This window comes from Convolutriloba macropyga, unplaced genomic scaffold (assembly GCF_964194025.1).
Source record: "Convolutriloba macropyga unplaced genomic scaffold, txConMacr16.3 SCAFFOLD_6528, whole genome shotgun sequence".
Taxonomy (NCBI): Eukaryota; Metazoa; Xenacoelomorpha; order Acoela; family Convolutidae; genus Convolutriloba; species Convolutriloba macropyga.
In genome coordinates this window covers 1-11,000 of record NW_027453158.1, presented here as the reverse complement: position 1 = coordinate 11,000, position 11,000 = coordinate 1, and the positions used below count along the sequence as shown (strand labels likewise).

Below are 11,000 nucleotides of genomic sequence, written 5' to 3'. Positions count from 1 at the left end.
CCGACGTGCAGGGCAGCGAACCACCGAAACGCATCGACAGAAAGCCAAGCTTCCCACACCCGCTACCATTGTGCCAGGAAGCTCGCAATGACCCCGGCACTCGCGCCTGAAATCGGAGATGGAATTAGTGCCAAGGACCGAGCTCTATGCCACCTCTTCGTTGCCTCGTGCTATCACCAGTGGGATCAGCTGCCCGGTATCCTGCCGCTGCCCGACCGTTATCAGCTCCTCCGCTAGCGCCGCTGTTTGGCGCCACGCAGCCACGATTTCTTGCCGTGTCTGTGCGATGAAGTATGCGACTTGTATTTTGGCACATTCATATTAGAGGTATTAGATGTGGCTGTGCGGCCATCGACCGCAGGTATCGGGGCCAGGTGCTTGGAAACCCACGCGACGCAAGAAGAACTGCGCGGAACGCTTCGCCACCTGATCGTGTAAACACCCTGTTCAGCTGCTCGCAGACATTTTGCGACCCTTCAGAGCAACCGATAACAATGCAGCTCACCCTCGTTCCCCCTCCCCCCATGCTTGAGCTTGTCCTACATTTGGCGGGCTACCAAGGACGCTCGATTCAATGTCGCACGTGGCGCGTGGGCTAGCGACGGAGTCGGAACCTAAAATCGATCCGTTGGTTGATTTTGCAGAGCAGCGGGCTACGGGCCGTCTCTCAAGGCGTTCAACGTTCTGCATGAGAGCCAGGTGAAGGCCCCCGATCACGTCACATCCCCGACATACCATTGTCGACACCATCAATCTTGGCGGGAACCTTTGCCGCGGCATCTTAGCGTGTGGCACTGCTTTTCATTCATGATTTCGTGGTTGTTTTTTAGTTTGACTTCCATCATTGGTGCCATAGGTCCTTCAGGAATGCACTCCTGGGAAGATCAAAGGCGACCCAGGGAACGCCTTTGAGCTCGTGTATGACAAGAATACGGACAAGGTGCGACGTAAGATGCACGACGTGGATCCGGTGCTGGGAGAGTACATCCGCTGCCACCTCTACGGAGACATATACAGCTCCCCAGGACTCGATCTCGCCCAGAAGCAGCTGCTGATGCTGTCCTTCCTCGGTGTCTTCCACATGCCCGAGCAACTATTTGGACATCTGCTCGCGGTAAGGACTGCGCAAGCCTACTAGTAGCTCGCGGCTTGCAACCCATGCCCCCAGCGTAGACAGAATGTGCTCCGTAGAGCTGTTTCGTTGTCACTGGCGGTGACGGAAGTTCCAAGTTCCCTTCGTTTGCTGGCCGTTCAGATTGGGGGAGTAGGGATTTACCTCAGCTGGCGCTAGCCTCGATATGAGTCTCTATTCACAGACCGCCGACTGAGACACAAAGCATTGAATGCGCATGGAATTCCGACACCACACAGGCTTTCCGATTTGGGAACACTGCAACGGCATGCGAGGCTGCCATTAGCATCGGGTTTTCCCAGAGCGGCCACGCTCCCGAGGAGGTTGTGGAGTCGGCTACCAACACCCTGAAGCAGGTGGGTTATTCGCGTGTCCAGCTTCCCCTCCCGTTCCCTACAACTTTTCCAGTTTATTGGGAAGCTGGCGCTGCGTATACTGCACTTCACGTACCTCTGCGAGTGACATCTACGGCTTGGGCTGCAGGCTCACCACTACTTCTGCAAGGGCGCCCGCGCCATCATGAAGACCTCCCCATCCGTGGCGATCCCCGACGACAGCAGCGTCTGTGTGCCGGATCTCCCCCCTCCCTACTTTCCCGACCAGGTGCTGACCTCGAGCTTCGCATGGGGTGAGTGACCCTCTACGCCTGCAAAGCCGCAGGATCTGCGAAAGCGCCAGTCCAGATGCTGCACCGATGCCAATGGTGCAGCAGTGGCACCTGGCAGCTCTCTCTCAACCTGAGGCGTAGCGTGGGCGGTGCCATGGCAGCCGGCCATGGGCCCCGACCAGCAAGCAACACAAGACCAGGGACCCCCATGGGGGCGACCAGGAAGGGGGGGGGGGGGGGGGGGCGGGGATGAGCTCTATGGTCATGTGTAAAGCGAAGAGTTGACACTCAAGCATTATAGCGGACCTGCCTTCGGCCTTGGATGGAACAGCAGTGTGATCTGTCAAGAGCTGTAAACATGTCAATGTATGTCAATCCTACAAACTTCCGCTTCCTGCTTTCGAGGTTTAGTGAAAACATATGCCTTTGAGCCGCGCGGCACTCAGTGTGATGAGAAACGTCGTACTGCGGAGGCGGGACTGCAAATTTGCAGAGCTCACGGAAGACTGTTGACTGGGCACATGGGGCCCGGCAGCACGGCAAGGCCTGGCAGGACACCAGGGCTCATTTCATACGCAATATTTAACTTTCGAATGCGGCAGATCATCTCCCGCTTCATCCGCACGTAAGGCATGAGAAAATCGAGCTCCAATGAAGGATCCCCCCCCTGCCGGGCGGGCTTCCATGGGCACTAGAAACTGTGCTTGTGTAATTCGGATACCAATAGTTACAAATATGTGACGGCGATAGATGATAACAGACGCGTTGTTGATTGAGTCGAGGGAAAGCATGCGTCAGCTTTCTGCCCAAACGGACGGATCTACGGGGGCGGCTGTGCTTCTGCATGTGGCCAATAGAAAGGCGTGGGGGTGTATCGCTCTCACCGTGCCGTGCCGTCCCTCTTCACAGCCTACAATTTGTTATGGATGGATGAATGCGTATGAATGAATGCCTCTGCTTGCGCCGTGTCGTTGGCCAGAGGCGGAGTGGACCCTCGTGGGGTCTGCCAGCAAGAAAAATCCCCCCACCTCTGCAATGTAGTGATCGGCATCGCCCGATCAAATCCACTCTGACTCGCCGGCCATTGACATCGACATTTCGCTGAAGCGCTTGGCGGTTGCCAGCGGCCCTGCTGGAGGCCTCTCGAGCTCCACAAACTTCTGCAGGAGGTCGTCCAGCGAGTCCGAGTTGTTGCTGCCGATTACCCCAGAGTCATCCTCTTGAAACTGGGCTCTGCACCATCACCACCGGCAGCCAAACACATCAATCATTGCCATGCCAGCAATGCGATCGGTATCAGGAAGTCCATGGCTGAAACGAGAACTTAGAGCCAAGACCGGCGTACGCAGTCACAGCAGCAGAATGGGGGTGAAGCAAGGAGGGGTCAGTGCCTACCGCTCGTTGTATTCGTCCAGCAGCTTGGACCGGTCCACGTTCTTTGCTAGCAGTCCGTCGACGTCCACTGGTGTGCCAAGTCGGGACCGAGGCCTCTGCTGCGGGATCGGGAGGTGCCGGGGTTGCAGCAGTGAGTGGCGAGCGGACGCTAGGACGAAAGACAGCGACCAATCGGAGTGCCCCCTGGGGTGGCCCAGAGGCTCTCTCTCCCACTGTCAAGCCCTCCAACCTCTGTCTCAGTGCCATTGGATTTCACGTGGATTCCTGTGTGCTCAGCAGGAGTGTTCCCAAGCGGTGTCTGTGCTCTCTGTCTCAGTCTGTCTGTCTCTGTCTCTGTCTCTGTCTGTCTGTCTGTCTGTCTCTCTCTCTCTCTCTCTCTCTCTCTCTCTCTCTCTCTCGTGCACCCAGCCCCTCCCCTGCTCTCCAGCGCTCCATTCTTGCCTCTGCCCTTCACAGCGTGCAAACACGTGTTAGGCGGGCAGACAGGAGGTTGCAACAGGGCATTGGCGGCAGAGCCCTCACCCCCGCGCTTTGGCTTCTGTGGGCTATCAATGGGCTTGGCGGGGGGATGCCGCGGCCGCCCGATGCCGGACGCTTGTTGAGCGGTAAAGGCTTCATTCTGCTGAGGGAAACCTCTGAGTTTTGTTGGCTGATGGGCCGGAACGTGTCGCCGGGGAAGATCAGGCGGCTATCTCCCGCGAGCGACATGTTGAGGTTGATGGAAGCCCCAGCGGGGTCGGAGCGCCGCGGCTGCCTGGGGGCGGAGTTGTATCGGCCGCTGTGACACAGAGGGAAACACAGACACATGTGGCAGCACCGCGGTCAGTCTGTCTGGAATTGCAACGAACAGCGGGTCACAGCTATGCTGCAGTGGCAAGGGCAAACTCCCACAGCGCGAGACACAGCGCAGTCGCACAGCGCGATACAGAGACCCAAGGGGGGGGGGGAGGGGGGGAGGAGGACAGAAAAACAGATGCCGGGTGGCTGCGCCCACAGCGTCACCGACCTGATACTCTCCCCGAATTCGAAGTAATCCTGAGATTCGCTGGGAGCGGCAAGGGGCTGCTGCCAGCCGTTGTCACGGTCGCCCCACCTGCGCCGCTGCCCATGCTGGCCGAGGTCAGGGGATGCTCTGCGGCCGTACGACGCGCTCCGTTTGACGACCTTCTTGATGTCCGCTACCTCGGCCTCGGCTGCATCCGCCCGCTTCTTCAGATCCCGCATCTGCCAGTGACGCCCGACAGGGTCAGTCCGGCGGACAATGCAGGGGCGAGCCTATGGAATACTCCATCTTTACGCGGCAAAAGGAGAGGTGAAGATGGAGAGGGAACGCAAGACCTGAGCCCCATGCAGAAAGAGGGGGGGGGGGGGGGGGCACCCACCTGCTCCTCCTGTCGCAAGGCAGCCTCCCGCATCTGCTGCTCCACACTGACTTGCATCTGCAGCGTCTGCAAGCCGATCTCCTCCTTGAGGCGAGCGATCTCAACCGCGGTCCTGCCCGAGCGGCTGCTTGGTGGCCTCCCTGCAGCCGCCATGGGTTTCCCATACCCTCCACCGCTGCTCGGCCTGCGGCCTCGCGGCTTTGGCTGAGCCGAAGGTTGAGGCTCACCAACTCCGTCTCGGTCGTCATCGTGGAAGGGTGGTCCGTCGTCGTCCCCTCCCTGGCTGCCGGTGTCAGAGCGCCTACTTGCCTTCCTGGCCTGTGCCTGCAGGGGTGACACTGCTCTGTCAGCTCTGTCAACTCGCCCCATGCCATGGTCGGTTGGGGGGGGGGGCAAAGGGCTGGCCGGGGCATCAGTGCTCTGCAGACCTTGATGTATGCCTCCTCCGCAAGCTTCCGCATGTTTTCGGCTTCCTCTGCAGCTTTAGCCTTCTTGTCGATTGCCTCCGCCTCGTAGGCTGCCCTGAGCTCCTCCTGCTCCCTCTGGAGGCGTTCCATCTCCTTCCTGGATGGCCACAACACAGGAGCGAGCGGTCAGCGAAACTGCAGAGGGGCAGGGGGGGGGGGGGGGGCAGAGATTGAGGCGTTGGCTGCAGCAGATTGGCCAGAGACCAACACCCCGTCTCCCTCCTCCCAACACCACACCCAGGCTGGTCTTGTGTTCGCCCCCAGTGCCTTGACCAGCATTCTTCCTCATCATGTGAGGAGGTAACATTCTTCTAACTGCGGGGGCAGCGTCACCAATTTGCCCAACGTGTGGCACCCGACGGACAGGGGTTTAGAGGGCGCAACCGGCAGGGGAGGGGCTACGCTAGACATGCCCACCATCGATGAGGACAGAAGCCAAACCGAATACCCTGAGTCTCTACGAACCAAATGCCCCCCCCCCCCCCCCCCCCACAGGTAAGCCAGACTGGCACACTGGGAAGTGACCCGCTGTCAGCGTGCCCAACACACACGAATACAAAACAGCAGGCATGTGGGTGTGGCTACGTCGTCAGCAGCTGAGGGTTGCACCGTTCACGCTGCTGGAGGCTACAGGGATCCCGTGGCCGCAAAGTGCTGCCACAGGGAAAGTTCCGTGGCGGTCGGAGGTGGCTCGAGGTCGGCACTGTGCGGGGATGGGATGCCATGAGCCTCAGACACGCGGGGGGAGGCCTCAGGGCCGCTGCTGTGTCGATCAACGACGATAATTGCATCCCCATCGAGGCATATGACTGTATGGGGCTGCTCGCCCTCGCACTCGCCACGACCGCGGTGCAACAGGTATTTCAGGTGCCGTAGGTTGAGGACGGGAGTGCTGTCCACCGAGCGAACAATTCGGTTTGCGAGGGACTGGTAGCCGACGTTGGTTGCATCGGGCAGCACCTCGCCCAGCACCACCACCTGCTGCCCTGGCCAATCCTGCGGCAAGGGGCAGAGGGCAGCGTCCACAAGTGGCCGAGGCGCGTGCGTACACCAGTCCTCCCCATGGGCGTCTGTCAGCAGAGGCTGAGAGAGAGGGAGGAACAGCAGCCCGGCTGTGGCCAACAGGTAGCTGCCGGGGCAGTCATACATGAAGGCAGGGACAAGCGGAGGCACCACTGCGACCTCCACGTCCACCGAGACCTCCTCCCGGGGACCTGACTCTTCGGTAATCAGTCCTTGGCGACGGCCGAGGGTGAGCACGACGGTGTCCCCTCCAACCTTCATGGCCACTGGGTGATCATACGGGAGACGGAGGCGGGAGCCTGGCAACGCCACCGAGCCGTCGCTTGCCACCGGCTGCCCATCTATCGCAAGCAGAACGTCCCCGCGGACGACCCCGGCCGCAGCCGCAGGCCCAAGGCGGTGCACGGAACTGACAAGAACGCCCTGCCCTGGCTGATGGGCTGACGCAGGCGGCGGAAGGCGGAGCCATGAGCGGAGGGCGGGGTTCTGGGTGGACTGACAGCGGAGGCCGAGGGAGGGTAGACCGGTGGGGCGGCCCGCCATGGCAGCGGATAGGAAGCGCAGGACCGCCGGCAAGGGAATGAGAAAGCCACCCGGGGAGGAACTGTTGAGGAGATTCTGAAACACTACGCCCAGCACCCGCTGGGAGGCAGCGCACAAGGCGGGCCCGCCGCTCATACCGGGGCCTATGGAGGCCCCCGCCACCTGGACTGCGAGCCCGGGCACGCCGCTGTGTGCGTAGGCTATGCGTGAGAGCCTGGTGACTGCGCCCTCCAGAAGGGACACCGAGGTGTGCCCTGTCTGGTACCCGGCCACCAGGACCCGCTGCTGTAGCGAGGGCAGCTGGTTGCAGGCCTCCTCCTGCTGCTGGCTCCCCTCCTTGTCAGTATGCAGCAGGGCAGGGGCCCCGGACAGTAACTCCTCTCCATGGTGGCCCTCGGCAAGCAACAGGGCCAGGTCCCACTCGTGGCAGGCGGCCAACACGCGGGCAGGGATCTCTACAGGACTGCTGTCGAGCTGCAGCGAGATTGTGGCTGCATTTGCCACAACGTGGGCATTGGTGAGGACGGCCTTTCGGTGCAGGATCGACCCTCCCTTGCCTACCCCTACCGACACCACAAACCCGCTGCCACCCCCCTCGCCCTGGTGAACCGTCTGCCACGGGAGGTGGTAGTTGGGGCGGGCGTGTACGGTTGACACGCGGACGAGGCTGTCCAAGGCGGAGCTGCAGTCCTGCCAGCTGGAGCTCCTGCGGCTGGCCAGTTGAGGGAACTGTGGCCGGAAGGCTATGGAAGTGGCGACCTTTGTGCTTGCTGTGTGTAGTGTGGAACGGCGGGCGAGACCCAGGAGGGAGGTCCACAACGAAGAAGGCATTTCAGGAAGTAGACCATGGACAGATCACGGAGGCTACGGCTGCATGGCCAAAACTGGCATGGGATGTGACTGTGAACTGAGCAGCACTGTCAGTCGTCAGACCACGGTACACACGTGAGAAGGCGAAGAAGCGGCGCTTAGACGTTAGGTTGAACGTTCACGACAGCGAACCCTTCCTAGGGTTGACCTAGGAGGGACACTTTCCCCCTGATGGTCCTTAATATATGGACCTATGAAAGAGGAGAAAAACACGGACACGAGTACTGAAACCGGAGGCGGAATCCGGGCCAAGTGCGTGCATCCTTCGTGCATTTGCGTTTCGATCCCAGCCAGAAGCTCGGCGCTGCGGCAGCACCAAAATCATTTCGTGTAATTTTATACCCTTTCGTGTACCTATCGCTACATCGGCGCAGCACTTCGTGGGCCCTTGACCCTTGCTAGAATTTGGATAGAAACACAATCCGACAATCGAATAATCCCGAAAAATGACGTCGATAATCCTACGTGATCCCCACAAGGGATTCTCCGTGCACGAATGCCACGAGGCAAAATGTCGCGGCGTCCGGTGCGGACAAGGACCATGCAGTATGCACGAAATCCCAAACCACGATATACGTCAATGTCCAGGTTTCCGCCGATAGCGATCCGTGACATACACGCATATATTCCGTGCGTTCACTCCCGGTCTGTCAGATCGAAGATTAATGGCAGTAGGAGTACCTACCGGCGCAGTGCCGTGTGGGCCGCTGTCCAGCGTCCTGCCGCCTGCGTCCCTGCCCCCTGCGAACCGTGCCGGCCTGACTGCTGCTAGGTGCTCACAGTGAAAACGAGCGCTGCCCACGGAGCGAAGAACAAAACACAACCCACCGCCACGATTTACCACCATACCTTCTGAGCTCCGCTATCCAGACAAAAACCGCGTGACCTAATGGCAACGATGGCAGGGCCAGTGTGTTGTCCGGCCCTCCCGGCTCGGCGGTCGGGGCTCGGCGGCGTCAACATGCAAGGCAGCAAGGGGCGCACTGTGCCTGCGCGGTGCAGCGCCACTGCAACTGTGCCAGCCGGAAAGCACCCTGCGAGCGGGCTGCGTGCTACTAAGCTAGGCGAGGGCCTGGCGTCTCGGACATCTGCACTGTTGGGGGGTCAGTCGCCCCGTTCGCTATGCTGCGCGCCAGGCAGCACATCCCCTCCCCCTGCCGGAGAGGCAACCTGCAGGTGTACCCCTGGGGGCAAACCCGCACCTTTCCTGAGTGACCCCAGAGGCCATGCCCTTAGTAACGTCCCTTCATCTGCTGCCAGTAGCATAAGCAGCCCTCCGACCTGTGCCCCTATGCCCTTGGGTGCAAACAAGGGTCTGACTCCCCCCCCCCCCCCCCCCGAAACGAAACTCTGTCTTGCAGGTGTGTGCCTCCTTCCTGGGGGTAGGCGCCCCCGAGGCAGTGATGGTGGGTGTGGTAGCGCTGGTAGTGTTCGGGCCCAAGGGCCTAGCTGAGGCGGCCAAGAGCCTGGGCAAGGCAGCCCGCACCCTGCAGCCCACCATCCGCGAGCTGGCAGAGGTTTCCTCTGATCTCAAGAACACTATCGAGGACGAGATTGGCCTGGACGAAATCAGGAACGAGTTCCAGGGTATCACTTCCCCCACCCCTAGGCCCCGCTCCACCCCCATCCCTGATAGCACACCAGGAGCAGAGGGCACCGAGGCAGCTGGTCTGCAGGGAATCAGCGGCGACATGGCCAAGCAGATGGACCCTGACATCGAGGCCAAGCGGGCGGCTGCCGCTGCAGCGGCCTGGGGAGGAGAGCCCCCTGCTGCCCCCGCCCAGGAATCAACCCCTGCCGGTGAAAAGGACCTCTCCTCTATGAGCATTGACGAGCTGCAGGCCGAAATTGCGCGGAGAAAAGCTGCCGAGGGCGCCAAGGAGAACTGAACGTCGTCCCACCGTGCCCCTGCCTAGAACTGATAGCCACCAACCACAGGGCCGACCCGAGGCTGTAGAAGTGCCGGTACCCTAATCACCTGTACGCGCCCTCGGTCGCTGTAACTGCAGCAAACCCTACAGTATTCCATCTCTCCTCCAACAAGTGGCGACATTGGCGCTGCAGGACAACCCCCAGGCGTTGCATGCATCGCTGCCGTACAGCCCCGTCCCCCGTCCCCCCCCCCCCCCCCCCCGCGCCGCAGCATCATAGGAGGCCCACGCGCATTCACACCGAGCATCGCTCCGCCTATACACCACTCTCCTTGCCATCCTGTCCCAGCTCTGTGCTCCAGAAACAGGGCCAAGCACCAGCAGCGACCTCACCTCTCCTCGTCCTTTTCCCGCTGCTTCTCCTGCTCCTTCGCCAGCCTCTTCTGCTCGATCTGCTCCTGCAGCTCCTCCTGCATCTTCCGCCGTGCGTTTTGGCGCGCATCTATCTCTGATGGGAGCATGTAAGCGTTGTCGCTTCGGAAATTGCCGATGGGCTGCTGAGAGCTCGGGGCCGCCACGCCCGCCTGTCATTCCCGTGTGCGGGACGAGGTGGGGTGGGGATGGGTGGCAGGGGAGGGGGGTCGCGGTCAGAATTCCTGGCAGAAACCGGCTTTGGGTTTCGAGGCTCCGCTTGTTTCATTGTGAAGCATATGAACATCAGAGGAAAGGAGCCGACCAACAAAATCCTAGAGCTGCCAACTGGGTGGGTGGGTGGGGGGAATTTCCTAGTCGGGTGTTCTGCATCACACGCTTGCGGGGGGGTGTGGTGCAAGGGAAGGTGTGCGATTTGGGGAGAGGCAGTACCTGTGGTGGGCCTTGGGGCATGCTGGGTGGTGCTCTCGGATTGTTGGATGGTGGGAGGGCAGCTTCGTAGGCAGGCGGAGGGCCGGCTGGGGCAGCATTGAAGCTCGGCTTGTTCTTCAAGTGGCGGACCTGATTGAGGTCGCTGATTGCATTTCCGGCGTCGTCCCGCAGCGGATCGCCGCCACCTCCCCGGGCATTGCCCCACATCTGCACAGCCGCGTAAGCATCCCCTCAGAACACAGGCAGGTAAGAATTGCTGCCGCCAGCCGCCACGATGGCTCACACATGGGTCAGCACAGAGTTGTGGAAGTCGCTGTGCCTGGGCCCCCTGGGGAAGAATAAACTACGCGGATTATGGTGTGGACCGGGGAGGGGGGGGGGGGGGGGGGGGGGCTGTCATCCGACGCAATGAGCCATTCCCCAGTCCCTCACTCAGATCACCATGAAAACACTCTCCCTTGCATGCGTCCCCCTTGTGAACTGCTCAGCACCTACTTGCCCTGGAGATTTCATCTACTTGCATCGAGGAGAGAGACATGGGCGCGCGCGCGCGGGGGGGGGGGGGCGCACGAGTCCAGCTTCGCGCTCCTGCCGCGCATCAAAATCCTTCTCAGCCTGCTTCTGGGCAGCCTTGCGGCTCGCTGCGGCCTGCATCTGCTGCTCCAGTTCCGCCCGGTACGCCGCCTTGCGCTGAGCTTCGGCTGCCCGCTTGGCAGCCGCCGCATCGACATCTGCGCCAAACACCATCCCTGCGTTCCCAGGCATAGGGACAGGTTGCGGCCGAGGTGCGTCCCGGTGCACCGCTGGTCCCCGTTCGAAGTGCGCCGGGCCCTCCAAAGCATAGGG

At 61.1% G+C, this 11,000-nt stretch overlaps 1 protein-coding gene across 1 annotated transcript; it reads right to left on the bottom strand.

Annotated features, from left to right (window-relative positions):
* Window positions 1-2,548: 2,548 nt before the first annotated feature.
* LOC142358091 (uncharacterized) lies at window positions 2,549-10,919 on the bottom strand. Its single transcript, XM_075409559.1, has 9 exons — window positions 10,725-10,919; window positions 10,155-10,361; window positions 9,684-9,874; window positions 4,945-5,080; window positions 4,517-4,840; window positions 4,141-4,358; window positions 3,657-3,912; window positions 3,135-3,232; window positions 2,549-2,972 (listed from the first exon to the last, which is right to left on the bottom strand). The coding sequence occupies exons 1-9, from the start codon at window positions 10,917-10,919 to the stop codon at window positions 2,798-2,800; spliced, it is 1,800 nt and encodes a 599-aa protein (XP_075265674.1). The 3' UTR covers window positions 2,549-2,797.
* Window positions 10,920-11,000: the final 81 nt, after the last annotated feature.